Below are 18,931 nucleotides of genomic sequence, written 5' to 3' on the forward strand. Positions count from 1 at the left end.
CTAAAATAATGGCTCATATGAATAAAACCGAAGCACATGCTTTTGCTTAAGTTTTTTGAGATAAACACATTCCGCTTTAATGCAACAAAAAAAGATGGAGGTAGAGTAAAGTAAAAGCATGTGCTTCACTTTATTAATACGACACATTGTTTTTAACCCATCAATGAGTGCCTCGCACACCACTGGAATAATCTTGCTAATGACTTGTTTAGATATTCCAAATAAATACTCCAGGCTTGTAAAAGAATCGCCGGTCGCCAAATGCCTTAATGTCACTGCTAGTCTGTCTTGAACGGATATTGCTTCCCTGCAAGTAGTATCCATTTTCTGAATCTTCGGACCAATTAAATTAATACAATATTCAAAATCCGTTGGACTCATGCGGGTAAAATTTTTGTAGTTTCCGCTAATTTGTTGCATCTTCAAAGCTGCAAATAATGAAGATCCACTTCTCTCTTTATACAGTGCATGAGACCACCATCGCCGAGGACGTTTTTCTTTTTCAATTAATGCATCTATTAAAATAAAAGCAGCACTGGCTATCATTTTTGGTTGCAACATGGCGGCTTGAGCTCACGGCGAACAATGCGGATCGAGAGAGCAAAGAATGTGGTTACAGTAGTTCCTTTGATACAGTAACTGTTACAGTTACAGGTTCGTTAATGAGTACGCGGCTTTAGGGACAAAATGGTCATTTCTCTGCAACCAGGTTAGATAGAGACTTGAAAATTGAACCATAGATTCTTCTAATAAACTCATTTTAGCATTTTTCCAAAAAAAAAATAAAAGTTAAGAAATTCGCTTTGAAAAAAAATACGATATCTTAGGGACAAAATGATAATTTCTCTGGAACCAGGTAAGATAGAGACCTGAAAATTGAACCATAGATTCTTCTAAGAAAATCATTGGACGCACATTTAAGCATTTTTCCAAAAAAAAAATTAAAATTAAGAAATTCGCCTTGGAAATTGACCATTTTGTTTTCTGAAAAATTCGATATCTTAGGGACAAAATGATCATTTCTCTGCAAACAGGTAAGATAGAGACTTGAAAATTGAACCATAGATTCTTCTAATAAAATCATTGGACGCACATTTTAGCATTTTTCCAAAAAAAATTAAAATTAAGAAATTCGCCTTGGAAATTGCGTATTTTTTTGTCTGAAAAATTCGATATCTTAGGGACAAAATGATCATTTCTCTGCAACCAGGTAAGATAGAGACTTGAAAATTGAACCATAGATTCTTCTAATAAAATCATTGGAGCACATTTTAGCATCTTTCCAAAAAAAAAAATGAAAATTAAGAAATTCGTCTTGGAAGTTGAGTATTTTTTTGTCTGAAAAATTCGATATCTTAGGGACAAAATGATCATTTCTCTGGAACCAGGTAAGATAGAGACTTGAAAATTGAACCATAGATTCTTCTAATAAAATCATTGGACGCACATTAAAGCATTTTTCCAAAAAAAAATTAAAATTAAGAAATTCGCCTTGGAAATTGAGTATTTTTTTGTCTGAAAAATTCGATATCTTAGGGACTAAATGATCATATATCGGCAACCAAGTAAGATAGAGACTTGAAAATTGAACTACAGATTCTTCTAATAAAATCATTGGACGTACATTTAAGCATTTTTCCAAAAAAATAATGAAAATTAAGAAATTCGCCTTGGAAATTGCGTATTTTTTTGTCTGAAATATTCGATATCTTAGGGACAAAATGATCATATCGCTGCAACCAGGTAAGATAGACTTGAAAATTGAACCATAGATTCTTCTAATAAAATCATTGGACGCACATTTTAGCATTTTTCCAAAAAAAAAATGAAAATTAAGAAATTCGCCTTGGAAATTGAGTATTTTTTTGTCTGAAAAATTCGATATCTTGGGGACAAAATGATCATATCTCTGCAACCACGTAAGATAGAGACTTGAAAATTGAACCATAGATTCGTCTAATAAAATCATTGGACGCACAGTTTAGCATCTTTGCAAAAAAAAAATGAAAATTAAGAAATTCGCCTTGGAAATTCGGTATTTTTTTATCTGAAAAATTCGATATCTTAGGGACAAAATGATCATATCTCTGCAACCAGGTAAGATAGAGACTTGAAAATTGAACCATAGATTTTTCTAATGAAACCATTGGATCTCTATTTCAACATTTTTCCAGCACAAAATTCTAAAATGAAGAAATTCGCCTTGAAATTTGATCATTTTTTTTGCGAAAAGTTCGATACCTTAGGGACGACTTGCTCATATCTCAGCAATCACAAGACATAGAGACTTAATAATTGGATCATAAACTCTTCTAATAAAATCAAGGGTTGACCTGAGGCAGATTTCAGAGAAAAAGTCAGATAGTGACTCGGAGGTAAATGATGCTGAGTAAACTTTGTCACTCTTCCGTAGTGGTAGTGTCAGAAAAAAAAGATCTTCTGTTTTCATGTTTTTGGTCGCTACTCGTTGTTTGATAACCAAACGTCAGTCAGATCTGTGTAGAGCAAAAACCACTACTAAAATTTGTGAATGTTCAATTAGGCAAAAAACCCACTCCTTCCGGTTTGATCTCAAAATAGACGCCTTAGGACCAAATTTCGACCCCTTTTCAGGAATATTTCAAAATAGAGGTCTTTGGAAAGAACATATTTACGTTTAAGCATTAATCTGAAAATAGACCAAACAATACATCCAATACTACTGCTCTATAGTTTTGTCTTACCTTTTCTCTTGATACTCCTGCATATCGCTTTGGCCATGGCACCATCTCCAATAAAACCGATTTTTTGGGTGAACTTTTTTGGCACATGGGTGCAATAGTTTACAAAACTATATGATAGTTTTGCCCAACTAAAATAAGATAACTACAGTGCATTTATGCTAATAATAAAAACGCTAATATAATACATACGTATATTAAAAACATTTAAAAAACATACAAAATGGAGTGATACAATAATTATTATTACTTAAATCTAAAGAGACTATACTATTTTTGGTATGCCGTTGTATGCTTACATTTAAAAATGGAAATGTGACAAAAGGAACAACATGGACATAGTAATAAACGTTAAATAGACATTTATACAAAGTATAAGCCAAATAATAACAAAACCGATATTTATTGTTATAAAAGACGGTCCACAAAATATATTTGTGTTTTATTAAAATCCTCTTATAGCTTAATAATATAATAATTAGTATCTACATCATATGACTTTACGAGCTGAAAGATTATCGTTGTCTTTTTATAATTTAAGTATATAAAGTAACCTTGGGCTTGTCTAAATAATGGAAGTGTATCTCTTGGAATGCATTTATGACCAAATTTTTTACTAGTTAATATTGATTCAGAATTATTGGTATTTAGGTCAATATACACCAGTGGCGGCTCGTGGGTCAATCTTCAGGGGGGTCATTTTGGTTTGAAAACTTATAGTTTACTCTAATAGAAAAAAAAACAAATCAAACTATTGATTTTTTAAAGTATTTGAAAGATCCTTTAGCATTTATATTTTAGATTAAAAAATACAGACTTAGATAAAACTCAATAATATTTACCGAGATATTTATCCTATTAAGCGGGTAAAAATAACTTTAAATGCTTAAATCGTTTTCCGAAAATTAACTTTGCCTTTTTATTAGAGTAAATATTTTAAATAAAAATATAGGAAAAAGGGTATAAACAGGTTATCGAAACCACTCCATCCAGAATCATCGTACGTTTTGGAGATCGGCCGAAAAGGACGAAAAAGCGTGTAAATTTGCAAAAAATATTTTTATCGGTTTATGTTGACTCGCTGCTTTTTGCAGGATAAAATTAAGTTGATGGGCATAGCAATAAATAAAGTGTGCATTTGGGTATATTTCTTTAATTTTTGTTTGTACTCCTCCCAGTTTACCGCTCATGACTGATGCATCATCGTAACTTTGGGCAATTAATTTTTCAGGTGCTTCATTAATTTCTGATAATTGAAGTTCTTCCAATATTACATTAGTTAAGTGTTGTGCTGTGGCACCTGGAGGGTTAACAAATTTCCAAAATCTTTCATGTACAATATCAGTTAAAACATATCGCAATATGACAATCATCTGCGTTTTATTGGAGCTGTCTGTGGTCTCATCTACTTGAATTGCCACAAAATTTGTCTGGCCAATATCCTTAATTATATGAGTATGTACAATGGCTAACATTGATTCTAAAATATCGTTCTGAATTGTTTTTGATGTGCCTTTAAATACTGTACTTTTTTCAATATGTTCTTTAAACATTAAATCCAGTTCAGAAACAAAATCGATAAGGCCCAGAAACATTCCAGGATTATTGGAGCCGATACTTTCGTCATGACCGCGCAATGCAATTTCGAAAACTCCGCAAAATTTTACACAGTCGATTAGTTTGTTTAAAATATACCTATTTTTAGAAACCGATTCATTAAAGTCATGCACAGATTTACGATATACACTATCAAGTTGCTGTCTTATGTTAACACGTCCTAAACTTGCGTAACTCATTGATGAATTTATATGAGTAGTGGAAGAAGCATGCTTTGTAATTTTCACTTTTAAATGCTTAATGTCAGTTACTCCATTTTTCGCCCATACAGGGTCGAAAACAATAAATACGGGTAGCAAAAAAATGTATTTCTCACACTGCAGCCACAAATCCAATCACACAAATTGTACATTGATTCTTTAAAATATCTTTGAATATCTTTACCCCTATCCTTTGTTGTTTGTTTTAAATTCATATTTGGTTTTTGGTCGGCCACTTTCCTTTTTCTCAAGCCGCCGTTCATAATTTAATGTTCCAGCAGATTTTAAGGCAATTATTTCGTGCGGGCGGCAAACAGTAACTAACTAAAACAAAACAATAAAACATTCATCCAGTCGGGCCGTCGACTACGTTAGCGATATAGGACTGAAAGTGACTCTCACTTCCGCTCACGAAATGCTAATCTGCCTTCTTTGTTCTATTTTACATGCATTTCTCCATAAGCCATAAGAACTGTATAGGGACAATTTAAAATACGGCCCAGCCGAGGGGTTTGTGATGCGCGCGAGGCGCGATAATATATTTATTTGTTTTGCCAATGCAGACTGTTTAGAGAATTTTATAATTCACAATGAAGTTTTAGATAAAAGATATTTATAATAAAATTGGTATTTTTATGAGATTATTTAAGGGGGGTCATTGACCAATTGACCCTAAGAAGGAGCCGCCACTGATATACACTGACTTCTGTAAGGCTTTTGACAGCATCAGAAAACTGGGACAAAATTATCTTAACAGTTCTTTCTAAATATGACCAGGTTGGCAATTTACCTTAAAGGAAATGGAGGTGATCTCGCTGAAAGCTTTAAAACATGTGCAGCGAAATTATTGAAAAATTAAAGGAAAGACTGATTTAGAAAAATTATAACGGTGACCAAAATTAATTAATAAGACAGTAACAAATTGCGGAATAATCTCGAAGTCTCGCAGATTTTTTCAACTCTTGTACAACTAGAAAAACTATCAAATTTTTGAAAAATTAAAGGGAGAAAATGTGAAACGATGACAAAGTAATAACGAGAGGGCCATAAGGTATAAATTAATAGGAGCCTGGAACATGCAGATCATTTCTAACAACTAATTAAACACAAAAAATTATAAATTAGGCAGTATAGTTCTATTCTCCAAAGAGCATGTATTTGCTTTGACCCACTGTCTCTTCCATTTTGATGCAGCAATGCAATTACTCAATTATTGTCTAAACTTATACAGGATTTTTAAATTGTACAAGACTAGAAAGATCGTTACAACAAATAAGAAAAGATTTACAGGGATAATTTTCTATTTTATTTAATTTATTTGGGATTTGAACATACTGTTTTCCGTCCGTAATATAAGACCATTAACCACATCAGGCTTTGCTTAAGTCATAAAATATCTCAAAAGTCACTAAACCAGAATCCAGACTACAATTTATCTTCGAAAATACCCAGAGAAAAAAATCCTGGGTCCAAATAATATTAAAAAAAATTAGTGAAAATCAATAGTTGCCACAAGAATAGATGCCAAAGTTGACGATTTTTGAGCAGCACCTTATCCCCCTATGAATCTTAATGAAACTTTAAAGAGGCATAGCTTGAAAAGTATTATTTGTACGACTGTTCCAGTAGTACCATATGATTTAAGGGGTCCTAAATAATCTAGAAACATTTGAAAAAATATCCGATAATCAATAATTTTAGTTTTTTAACTGCTTTAGATAAAAATCAATTTTTGTCCAGGCAGTTGAATGATAAAGATTCTTGGCGAAAATTGAGGAAATATTGGACTAAAATTAAACAAAATCAGCCTGAAAAAATAGAAAAAGTAGATTTAAAATATCAGTAGAGTGCCCGAAATTAGAAGTGAATTTCTGGCTCAACTGCCTGGACTAATCAAATATTTTGGCTACTTTAGATATAAATAGATAACCTGCATAAATGTTTTTTGACCGCACTGGAATCTTTGCTTTAGGACAATAAATTAGAGATTACAGGTTTTAGTGTCATTATCTTAGTAGTTCTATTTATTTTGATTAGTTCCATAACTTCATGTTTATATTGTAATTGAAGTGTTTTCTCTACTTGTTCCACGCATTTGATGTCATTGCAACTTGCTTACTTGGATGTAATAAAAATCTGTGTGTTTTATTTCCTGAGGCACAGTCCTAGAATAGGTTTAAAAAGAGTTGCAGAAAATACTTTAGAAAAATAAGGTGAAGAGTGTCTTATATGCGGAGATGTGGGCAAATCAGAAGTTTGGTATCGCTGTATTGGTTGTGCAGGTTGGGTTCACAAACTTTACAGCGGTGCAGAAACAGCTAATAACTATATTTGCGACTTTTGTTCAAACTAAACTATTTTTTGTTAGTGTTTGGTGATACCCGAAAGAAAGGCGGGCAAAACGGGGTGCCGTGATTATTTTTAGTACAGCCAGCTCCATCTATCCGATTCGGAAGCTGCGTGAATATCGGTCAGTCGAGCGGTGTTTGTTTTAGAGGTGTATATTTTTGTCAATAATTTAATAAAAGGTAAATGAACCATAATTGTAATTTATATTTAATTGTTATTCTTTATGGAAAAGTATACACATTTACGCATATTCCTGTGTAAAAATGTTTAGTAATTTTTTAATCGAACAGGGAAAAAAATATACCCAACCTCATAATGTGCATTTGGGCAAAACGGGGTAGGGCAAAATGGGGTATTACAGAGCATCTACCAGTTTTAATGTGCCTCAATCTGCATTAGACCGCCACGTTAAAAAAGCTAGGGAAAAGCCCGAGTATGTTGTTACTAAATCTTTGGGACGATTTAGGGCAATATTTACTCCTGAACAGGAACAAGACCTTGCAAATTATTGAATGCACATGTAAAAAAGATTGTTTGGATTAACGATGACTGATGAATACAGGCGTTTAGCATTTCAATTAGCTGAGCTCAATGAACTTGATCATCCGTTTAATAAAGAACTTGCCGTGGCTGGGAAGGATTGGATGCAGAGTTTCTTGCGTCGACATCCAGAACTTTCAATCAAGACCAGAAGCAACATTTTGAGCTCGAGCAATGGGGTTTAATAAAGTGACTGTAGATAATTTTTTTAACTTACTTATCGAATGTGTAGATAAATATCAACTGACAGCCGATAAAATATATAATGTGGACGAACCCGGAGGGTCAGTTAATCCAAAGGGAATGTCTAAAATTATTGCCACTAAAGGGAAAAGACAAGTCGGAGCCTTGACGTCAGGGGATAGGAGTGAGACCGTCACTGTTGAAATATGAAGCATGCATGCCTCCCATGTTTATATTTGGTCCCATGTTTATAGATGGTTTATAATTGTTCCTGGCAGTTGGATAGAGCTAAATGATAGTGGGTGGATGGATAAAAATTTATTATTTATTTGGTTCAAAAAATTGCCAAGTCCTCAAAAGACCGACCAATTCTGCTTCTTTTGGGTGGACATTCATCCCACACAAAAAACCTGGAAGTTACTAATTACGCCAGGGAACATGCGAGTTGTTTTGACCTGCTACCCTCCCCATTGCACCCATCGGCTACAAGTTCTAGATGTAGCTTTAATGAAACCAATAAGTACCTATTACGCTGAAGAAGTACGCAAATGGCTTAGAGCTAATCCTGGTCGTATTACCTTATAACAGATAACTAAATTATTTTGTGTAGCTTACCTCAGAGCAGCTACACCGCTTACTGCCACGAATAGATTTTTAAAAACTGGAGTTTGGCCAGTTAATAAGGATGTTTTCACTGATGCAGACTTTTTGCCTTCCGAAACAACAAATATTGAACAAAATGAAAACTTAGCACCTAAAAACAATAATAGTGAAACTATTAATTTAGTTAAAGAAAAAACTCCAGAACCAATTGATATTTCCAAACCAGGTACATCAAAAGATTCAGAGGTAAGCTTTAAGATTGTTAGTCCTGAGGGTATAATTCCAATCCCTAAAATAAAACAAACTGAGAAGAGTTTCTCGTAAAAGAGGAAAGACTGCTATTTTATCGTCTTCGCCTTATAAAAAACGAGCTAGAGGAAGCTGAGCAAAAAAAGAATAAAAATTCTAAAGGGAAAACCCTTGTGAAGAAAAACCTTACACCATCACCAAAAAAGAAAAAAATTACTAAAGCCTCCACTATTCTGATAAATAATGACTCAAGTGACAGTGTGACAAAGCAGAACTTAGACAACTGGTTGGAGAGTATGTTAATGCAAAAGGTTTAAGAACACCATTTAAAAATGGAGTACCGGGAGAAGACTGGTACTCATACTCATTCATGAGAAGACATCCTGAACTGTCTCTTAAGAAACCGGAACATTTGCAAAAACTGCGGAAGGATGCTAGAAAACCTGAGATCGTCTACCATTTTTTTGATGGCCTGAAAAGAATCATTGATGAAAATAATTTAGATGATAAAGGAAGCTTTATTTTTAATGCTGACGAGTCAGGTTTTAATAATGATCCCTAGTATATCTGGAGGCTCTGGAAGAGAGTCGACGACAGTCTTAGGATGTGTTTCTGCCGATGGAAAAGCACTTCCACCGCTCATCGTATTCAAGGGAGCTGGAGTTCAGGCTCGTTGGACTTCCAATAGCGCCTATCCAGGAACTCTATATGCGGCCTCCACTAATGGATGGATGGAGGAGCCGCAATTTTTTCAGTGGTTTACGACAGGGTTTATATATACCTCACATTAAAGATTTAAGAACTTCCCAAAACCTTCTAGATCAAGCAGCTCTACTGTTGTATGATGGTCACAGCAGTCATATGAGCGTCAGAATTATTGAAGAGGCAATGCACAACAATATTATTTTGATAAAGTTTCCAAGCCATCTTACGGATAAGCTTCAGCCTTTGGACGAGTGTGTCTTCGGACCCTTAAAGGTGAACTGGAATAAACAATTGGTGAAGTTTGGTAAGGAACAAATGGGACGAGGGTGTGGACGGTTAACTAAGGAAAAATTTACCGAATTACTTGGCATTACTTGGCAAGAGTCTATGGTTTCTAGCAATATTATATCTGGATTTAAAAATAATGGCGTATACCCAGTTGATCGAAACAAATTCCCACAAAATGAATTTACACCAGAAGACTTGGCCAAATACGAAGCTGCCCTCAAAGCTCCGAAATCTGTAACATCCGATGCTATTATTATCCAACCAGTATCCTCTAAATCAACTGTTGTTGCAATTTCTGAACCAAACCCACTTCTACCCACGGCCGACGATCAAATGCCTTCAACTTCATCATGTTGTAGTCAACATCATTCAGTGTCATCAGCTGAAAGCCGACAGCAGCCTTCTACATCGTCAACTGACTACCAAAAATTATTAGTGGCATTTACCCATAGTCCACAACTATCGACGTCATCGTCTATCAGTAAATCGACAGAAATTACCAACATTTTCTTGCCACTCAGCCGCCGTGAAGATATTGTTGAAGAGAAAAAACAAGTCATACCGAGATTAAAGCAACAAAGATATGGAGAGGTATTAACAATCAACCAAGTCTTGGAAAGACTAAGAGAAGCACAAGAGAAGAAGAAAAATAAAGGAAAAAAAAGGCTAATCCGAAAACGGACAACAAAAAGTTAGAGCCGAAATTGAGAAAAATGATAAGTGAACCAGTTGCAGAGTCGGAAAGTTCTGATGGAGAAATAAGTCTAGGTGATACTGATGATGAAATAGATTGGGCAGAACCGGAAAAACAAGATATAGAGCTTAAAACAGTCGAGAGTTCAGACGTGTCCACAGGGAAATTTATTCTTGTGCAGTTCAAAGGCGGAAAGAGAAAGACTACTCTTTTTAAATATGTGTGTTTAATTGAAGCTGTGGATGAAAAATTAACGGAAATCAAAGTGACTGGTCTTAAATCCTGGGATGCATCAAAAGTGAAATGATAACCTTGAATCAAATCATTGGTGTGCTTTTATCTCGATTTTTCATTTATATTGCAAGCAAAACCTTTAAGGTCACATTATTTTGGGGTAAATGTAAACACGACTTATATCAAAAAATATTTTGCTACACAGCGACTTTATATAGTTCGTTTACATTTGCCCCAGGTTTTTTTCTGGTAGAGTAAATGTGTCAAGAGATGCTTGTTTACAATTACCCCTAAAGAGTAGGGGCAAATGTAAACGGACAAGCATGTTGAATATATTTTTTTTATCTTAATGTGACTTGTAATTACAGAAAACCACTAGTAATTATCAAAGAAGATACTATGAGCTATGTGACTGCTAATTTACATATATAACATAATGCGTGATGTCCACAAAAATCGTCTAGCAAGTCAAAACATTAAATATCGTCCACAATTACCCCTAATAGTGTTTTATTCCTACTCCTAAGTTCCGACGATTTTAATTTAAGTAGACGAAACTTAAGGTGACAAACAATAATTAAAAATATTTTTTGTTGATTCTAGTTTGCCCACAATAACACCTACAACTAAAGAAACCTAGACTTAGTGTCCTGAGGATGACTTAATATAAGTCGAAACGTCGACATTTAAGTAAACCGGTTTCTGTTTTATTTCTGACCCCACCCAACAACCCTCCGCAATATTGAAGATATTGGGTCACAAACACGAAACTGAAAATTAAAAATATTATTTATTAACATTCTTATTTTTTAATGTTTTAATCTCTTTTGTTATGCAACTTTTATATAGGTGATTTTTGATATATCAACTTCTTTTGACAAATTCTACATGCAGATAAGACTTAACTTCGAAAATAGCCCGTAGTGTGCAGGAGTGTTTTGACACTGTTTCGTCGATAAGGTCTTTGAATTAAAAATGCTATGTTCGGTGAGGTACCACTCCCAAGAAAAATGCCCAAGATTGTTGCTAGCCAATAAATTTAGTGAAGAATCTCGCTATTAAATATCCATACGCTATTTAAACAATTAGCTTCTTCTCACTTCTAAAATTATTTATCTACACAACCACATATAAAAATACCATTTCTTTATCTAATTCAGGTTTTCAATTTATACTCGATTTTAAAAGGATTCTTTTACTTTTTGGCACGGTTACGAACCATACATTGTATTTGTGAGTGGAACAACTTTCCCTCTATAGCCAGACAAGTCAAAAATAAGTTTTCAATTTAATCCTAATCTAACCTATAAATTAAAAAAGTCATCCATTTTCTCTCTAAGGTGCTGGTATAATATCAAAAGGAACGAAAAACTCTCAAAATCTACAGCATCTATATAATTTAAATAACGGTTACATATGTTTCACCCGGTTAGGGCATCATCAGACCTTAAAAAATTATTAATTTAAAATAAAATTACAATAAAAAATAAGGTTTTCCCTTACCAAAAATAGGACGATACACATACATACACGTAAACGAACTCTACAGACTTAGACTCAGACTTAACGCTACAGCCATCCAATAGGCGCTGCGTCTGTAGCAATGGTACTCGTTGTAGGCGATGGAGATGTTAATGTTGTTAAAAATAAAATGATTCTGTCCCGTAATTTTGTCGTTCACACATACAAAATCGGGACTATGGCTTTATTAATCTCCATCGTCTCTAAGAGATCGAGCTTTCTACCTTTATCACATTTATGTAGAATTCTAATATTTTCTTCGGGCGGGAAAGTGTGTCTATTTTCTAATAAGTGGTTGGCAAAAGCTGACTTGCTCAGTATAATATCGGTGTTAATATGTTTATCAAACTGGGATTTATGTTCTTTAATACGCGTTGCTACTTTCCTGCCAGATTGTCCAATGTACACTGCGGGGCATTCAACGCATTTAATTTCATATATCCCCGATGAAGTGAGCGGGTCCACCTTATCCTTAACCTTAACAATATGACTTTTAAGTGTGTTACTAGTTTTAAATGAGGTTATTACATTATATTTTTGGAAAAAACGGCCCAAGATATCAGAGATTGTACCAAAATATGTCAAAGATCTGTAGGTAACATTAGCTTTAATATTTGTTTGAATAAAATTAAATGAAAGCTTATATTTATTAACAAATTTATTGTATAATTTATGAATAGATTTTAACGGAAAAGAATTGTTTAAGGCAATTTGTTTGATAATATTAAGTTCTGTATTAAAGGCGTCCCTGGAAAGTGGGATGTTGAATAATCTATAAAACAGAGAATTAAAGCTAGCAAATTTGTGGGTTGTAGGTGAATTTGAATGGAATTGTATGATGTTGTCTGTCGTACTGGTTTTTCTGAAAATTTTGTATGTGTGAACGACAAAATTACGGGACAGAATCATTTTATTTTTAACAATATTAACTGTACATCTCCATCGCCTACAACGAGTACCATTGCTACAGACGCAGCGCCATCCAATAACCAACTATAGAACTCCGCACCATCAGAATATAAAAATTTGCAACTAACTTAACTTCACTCTAGTAAATTAATGTGTTTTATTGTAGATGTCACAATGTGTATTAATTATAAAATTTTTAATCTTTGTACCTATTTGGAATGTTTTGTTTGTATACAATTAGAGTTCGTTTACGTGTATGTATGTGTATCGTCCTATTTTTGGTAAGGGAAAACCTTATTTTTTATTGTAATTTTATTTTAAATTAATAATTTTTTAAGGTCTGATGATGCCCTAACCGGGTGAAACATATGTAACCGTTATTTAAATTATATAGATGCTGTAGATTTTGAGAGTTTTTCGTTCCTGCTTCTAATCTAACCTATTCAGCTTAAATAATCAGAGAGGAACCTTAAGAAGTAAAAAGTGATAAAAGCGGTAAAGAACATTCAGAAAACAACCTTTGGTTTTAAAATTAAATTCATACCTATTCCTTGCATCTTATTATCACAAGCAGCAGTCGGAGCCGCCTTAAATTAACACAGTAACCAAAGAAAAAAAAGAAGATTCTGATTCGTTACATTAAATCGAGTTTGTGCTTTCGTAAATTTCCATCAGTTTATCATAAACCACCCTAAAACAAGGTCTATCGTGCGGTTTTTGAGCCCAACACATCCTCATCAACTCATAAACCTCCCCAGGCGTATTCTCCGGTGAAGGCATAATATTTCCCTCTTTTAAAAACTTGATTACCTCCTCATGTGTGCTTCCATAATAAGGCTGCAAAGCAAAAGAGAATATTTCCCAAAGGCAAACCCCGAAGGCCCAAACGTCCGTTTCGGAGGTGTATTTGTTATACAGAATGCTTTCTAAGGGCATCCACCTTACCGGAATGGCATCCCTATCGGTACCTTTATAATAATCCTGGAGATAAATTTTTTGAGACAAACCGAAATCAGCGATTTTCACTACCATGTCGTCGTTAATGAGACAATTTCTCGTGGCGAGATCTCTATGAACGAACTTCCGATCTGACAAATAAACCATACCGGAAGCTATTTGAATGGCTATAAAAATTTGATCGCGATGTGTCAGCTGGAAGTCTTTATAAATTTCCTTATTAGTAAATTCGCCACTAATAGCACTTCTTACCACATAGTTTGTAGGCGAGCACTGACGCAGGAATTCGTTTAAATCTCCTTTACCCATATATTCGAACAATAAACACATCGGTCTACCTACGGCGCACACACCCAAAAGTCTTACAATGTTCGGATGATCGAACTCGGATAGTAAACAAGCTTCTTTTTCAAAATCCTCCTGCATATCTTCGGAGGCGTCGTCTTTGAGCATCTTGACAGCGACAATGGTAAATTCTTCTCCGGAAACTAGGCCTGGAGCTTTGGCCTGAAAAACACTACCAAACGCCCCTTGACCTAAATCCCTTAAGTAGATAATGTCATTTCTCGGGTATTCCAGTTTTTCCAGTTTAGGGTTTAATGGGACCCCGTGGCGATGGTACTGAACGTTGCTCGGTAGTTTATCCAAGTCAATATTTACCTAAAAAAAACTTTTATTAATTGACTAACGAAAATTAATTTAAAAATTAAGATTCTAACTGTTTGAAATGAAAAGGAAAATGTCTCGAAAGATATTTATGTCAATTCAGTTGTGCCTCAAGGAACTGAAAACTGTTAAACTCTATTTTTTATTTTATTTCTATATATTACTTATTGTTTTAAGATTGACTTGATGATTTGAAATTTTGTAGTATAAAGTCCATTAGACCAGGAACTCCTGCTATGAAGAACCAGTCGAATCTTAACATAAAAAAAATCTCTCTATAAAAGTGATGTTACAAATATTTTAATAAAATTAATAATTTAGATAGGCAGCAATATGTTGACTTAACACGTGCATTAAATTGTCTAGAGATGACCTATTCTTGTATTCAACTGACTGGAAAAAAATTCATAATGACCTCAACCCTCCTGGAAGAAACAACAAATTTCTTCAAAAATTAAGAACATGGAATAATTTAGCTGTAAAGGGAAAATATTGCTGATGTTAAATTTACTTTATTTATGGACAAAAATATAAAATAGGATGATATTTCTGTTCCACTACTAGAACTTGCCGATTGTTTCCATGAATCTGAAGATTGAATCAAAAATCAGACTGGCTTAGTGAAGTAAGGCGAAAATCTGCGTTTTCTGGTTATGTATTCCAAAAAATCAACTAGTGATCAAATTATAAACTAAAATTGAAAGCAGCATTAATCGCAAAAATAATGTCTCCATTAAAATGAGGGCACTTTGTCAGATACTAAATGAGACTCAAGTTATTTTAGACAGAAGTCATATCCAACTTTTTTAATAATTACAGTGTTGCAGGACAAGTGATTAGTCAGTCAATTTCTTTCACCATTTAATTGCAAAAGCTTGCGGTAACTTAATGTTTCCTCAACTAGAGTTTTTAAGGTTAATTTCTCACAAACACTCAAGTGGTATTAATGAATTACCTTTTTAGTTAAACTATCTGAATACTGTCCTGACAGACCTCATAAATGCATCATTTCAAGAAAGTTCGTTGATGTTGTTTTTCACTCAACTGCAAGTGTCCATTGATCAATTTCAATGATATTGATCATACTATTGAATCCGTTGGAAACTCTATGGTTCAAACATTAAATGACAAATCTGTTATAATGGGAGTCTGCTTTAATTAATTATGAATTATCCAATAAATTGAATGATTATGGAGGGATTTCCACTGCAATAGGTAGTGTGGGTTCCTCAGGGAGATTATAAGACTTCTTATGTATCAAGTAATTGTAAATTTAGTATAATAAACCATTTATTTCAGTTTGTCTAACTTGTGTCTCATTTTTGTTTGTATAATATACAGATGTTTGTGCTAATTGTATAGTGTATAGGTAACAAAAAGTATATATAGGTATTTTATATTAAATTATTTATTAAATGTTTTGACATGTAATATGGTAAGCAGCTCATAAGATGTAAAATGTGGCAGCTCTTTAATTGAAACTAATAAGAGATTGGCAGGATTGAGCTTTTCCACCTTTGATCAGCATTGTAAATAAGGACATTGAGCTCTTTTTATATTAAAACAGTTTTGATATTAAACATTTTCTTAAAAAAAAAAGTCTATATTTCAACAAACCTCTTCGACAGGTCCTACATAATATGCCACAAAAAATACTGCACATTTTTTACTTTGAGAAACTACACCTGGAACTAGTTGCACCTATTTTTCAAGAAGTGCTTTATAAAATAGACTGTATAGTGCATTTATTCACACAGAAAAAATTCAATTCACAGTTCATCAGTAAAATACCAGGATACAATTACCTTCGGTGGTTTGTGTTTTCTTTGTGTCCAAGTTCGTATACACAAATTGATCACTTGGTAGTTCTCTAGTAGGAAATTGAAAAGAATTATTTACAAAACATTGTCTAACAAGAAATTCCCAATAATAAGACAACTGATGCTTGACAGATCAAGAAGCAATTATCCAAAACAGATAAACATTATAAAAATTTAAACGATTTGATAGCAACTAATATCCCAAGTTCACCAATATACTATCCATAATATACTAGAGACATAGGAAAATTAAAATGGTGAATTTATATAGAAAAAGGTATTTGTTTAAAGGTGCATTTCTTGCTAAGTTAGTAGGGTACCCCCTCGATGGGTATATTCCATCAATTTTAATTATGGAACTAGGAGTGTTCAAGGAAAATTTAACAACTTCATCACTAAGTTTGTTATGAATTCACATTCACTTGTACTTTTTAATGTTCAGAGGTACATGATTTACTGTACACTGGCATCAATGTATCTTTGCATCATTATAGGACTGTTAATTTAGTATTACATTTTTTTCTCTATACATTCAAATGTATTTCTTTTTAATTTGTATTTTTTGTGGTTTAGTTTAAGCATTTTAATCTGCATGTACATAAATAAATTGTAAATTTATATCTAATTATGACATAATTACACATCATGGACTAGCAATCCTTTACTAATACTCCCAATACTAATGATCAATATTTAATTACTTACCTCTGCATTAGTAGGTGCATTGTATCCCAACAATCTCCTCTTGTAAATTTTGTGGCACAGCAATATAAAAAGAAGACATAGAACTATGGCGAACATCCCTAGACATGACATAATAATGATAAATGTCGGAGAAAAATAGGCCTCCATCTTGATGCCGGGAAATTCACCCTCTTCGGAAGTTGAATTTAGACACCTCGGTATTTGACAGTATTGCCATCTGATCGCGGGATTTGTGGTAAAGCACCAAGGCATTTTTTCTTCTCCCCCGGCATTTCGACAATAATTCTCAGCATTTTTTAGTTCCATAAAGACGTCCGGAGGTGAGTTGTGCACCTGTGGGTCCTGAGAGTCCCACCTTTGACATGGTATTCCTTCTTTGGTTATGTTGACTTTACCTTGATAGTAGCGGCCTTTGCCTTTGATACAATCGTAAGTTACTTCGCTTTCCACCACATCAGTTAAGCCAGCATAAGAGCATACATTTTTACCGACATTCTCTCGATATTTAGGTAATATATTGCAATCTGGCAGTCTAAAGTGCCCTCTAGATTTAATATGAACCCCATTTGCTTTTTGGTCTTCTATCACTGCCCATTCTTTGTAGCAAAACAGTTCTTTTACTGCTATGCAGTCTTCATAGCACAAAGGCAAAGGACTAGAGACGTTACAGTCAGGAAAAGCATATACGCAAAGCATCTTTTCTGCTGCACTCCGACATGGCTCAGAAAGAACAGAAATTATTTCATCCCATAGGGCTGTTGTTATCTGTTCGTTCTCGTAGCCCCCGGATATATTATACCAGATGTACTTCGAGTGATCCACGTATTTCTTACAGATATTGCCATGGTAGGTGCTGCAGTACCCTTCAGAGTTGACCAAGTTTAGGACTGCGAAGGTCGTTACTAATAAAAGGATGGTTTTCATGACACAAACAGTTCACTAATCCTTATCAGTTTTAACTAGAGAATAGGGACATTGTCGGTTTTGGTTATTGGTCGTTTTTATTTTGGTGCTTATAATTTTTATTGAAAAAGGAAAACAAACATCCCAAAATTCGATTTTCTATCACTTTGAAAGTTTTGACGTTGACGTGTGTGACATTGACGTGCGTGACGTTTATGTAGTACAATATATAGCGTTTTCCTTTGTTCAGGCTAGGATTAACCTGGTGCAGTTTTCCATTAGGATCAGTGCAGCACTGATGAATTATCAAATCGAAAATAAATAAATAAATAAAAAAATTGCTTTCGTTTATCCAAATTAGTTGCAGGCCCGTTATAGAAGCCAAAGGATGTTGGATTTCCTCATGAATTCCTAACCTTTATTTATTTTTTTTTTAATATTGACAGTAGATGTAACATTAAGTATACTAATATGTTTTTTTTTTATTTTTTTAGATAGAACTTTTTTTTCTTGCTAATTTTGTCTAAAAAATCGATTGGCGCAATTAAAATTATAATTCTCAAATTTTTAATAAAAGGAAAAAATCACCATATATCCCAAAAAAAAACTTTATTTAGGACAGTTTCAAAATGCATTAAATCGATTAACAATCCTCGGTAGAAACACAGTCATACAAGAATTCAATATGCATTACGCATGTCAAGAGTCGTGCTAAAATTACTACTGCAAAAATAAATTGCAAATAACGAGGTATAGGCAGGCAAATGCACGCAATGAACAACCTGCCATACATCCTAATAATGTTTATATATAATTATCCATAAAACATATAATTTTTTTGACAATTAATTATTAATATAAATGTATTATGGCATTTGATTTAAATGTCCTCCTCACCGAAATGAAATAGAGCGTTAAATTATTAAAGTTCTTTTACCTTAGTGCCGAACTGAATAACTTTTTGTTCATTTTAACACCGAACTACATAACACGAACCTCAAATTATTTTTTGGGCCAATCGATTGTTTTAATGGGTGCGTTTACACCGTTTAATAGTTGCCTTGGACA

The 18,931-nt window shown here is 33.7% G+C and overlaps 2 protein-coding genes across 3 annotated transcripts in view; both read right to left on the minus strand.

Moving 5' to 3' along the window:
• LOC126744967 (uncharacterized) overlaps positions 1 to 18,915 on the minus strand; it is a 21,966-nt gene extending 3,051 nt beyond the window's left edge. The window contains exons 1-2 of one of the 2 annotated variants that reach the window (XM_050452596.1): positions 18,801 to 18,915; positions 2,724 to 2,851 (exon numbers count right to left, since the gene is read on the minus strand). In XM_050452596.1, the coding sequence (XP_050308553.1) occupies positions 2,724 to 2,851; positions 18,801 to 18,832 (160 nt within the window). In that variant the 5' untranslated portion in view covers positions 18,833 to 18,915. Of the gene's footprint in view, positions 1 to 2,723; positions 2,852 to 14,021; positions 14,042 to 18,800 lie in introns of those variants that run through there. The other variant, XM_050452597.1, reaches the window with a different exon arrangement.
• On the minus strand, positions 11,154 to 18,320 carry LOC126744958 (tyrosine-protein kinase transmembrane receptor Ror2). The gene is made up of 2 exons (XM_050452576.1): positions 16,961 to 18,320; positions 11,154 to 14,429 (listed from the first exon to the last, which is right to left on the minus strand). Exons 1-2 carry the CDS (start codon positions 17,882 to 17,884, stop codon positions 13,452 to 13,454), a joined length of 1,902 nt encoding a protein of 633 aa, XP_050308533.1. The 5' UTR covers positions 17,885 to 18,320; the 3' UTR covers positions 11,154 to 13,451.
• Positions 18,916 to 18,931: the final 16 nt, after the last annotated feature.

Source organism: Anthonomus grandis, chromosome 15 (genome assembly GCF_022605725.1).
Source record: "Anthonomus grandis grandis chromosome 15, icAntGran1.3, whole genome shotgun sequence".
Lineage (NCBI taxonomy): Eukaryota > Metazoa > Arthropoda > Insecta > Coleoptera > Curculionidae > Anthonomus > Anthonomus grandis.

What these genes read in the sequence shown, in the direction of transcription:
- LOC126744958 (XM_050452576.1), bottom strand. Translation starts at nt 17,884, where the DNA reads ATGAAAACCATCCTTTTATTAGTAACGACCTTCGCAGTCCTAAACTTG. An exon ending in ATGCACCTACTAATGCAGAG is followed by an intron (nt 14,430 to 16,960) that starts GTAAGTAATTAA and finishes AGTTTTTTTTAG; the next exon opens with GTAAATATTGACTTGGATAA.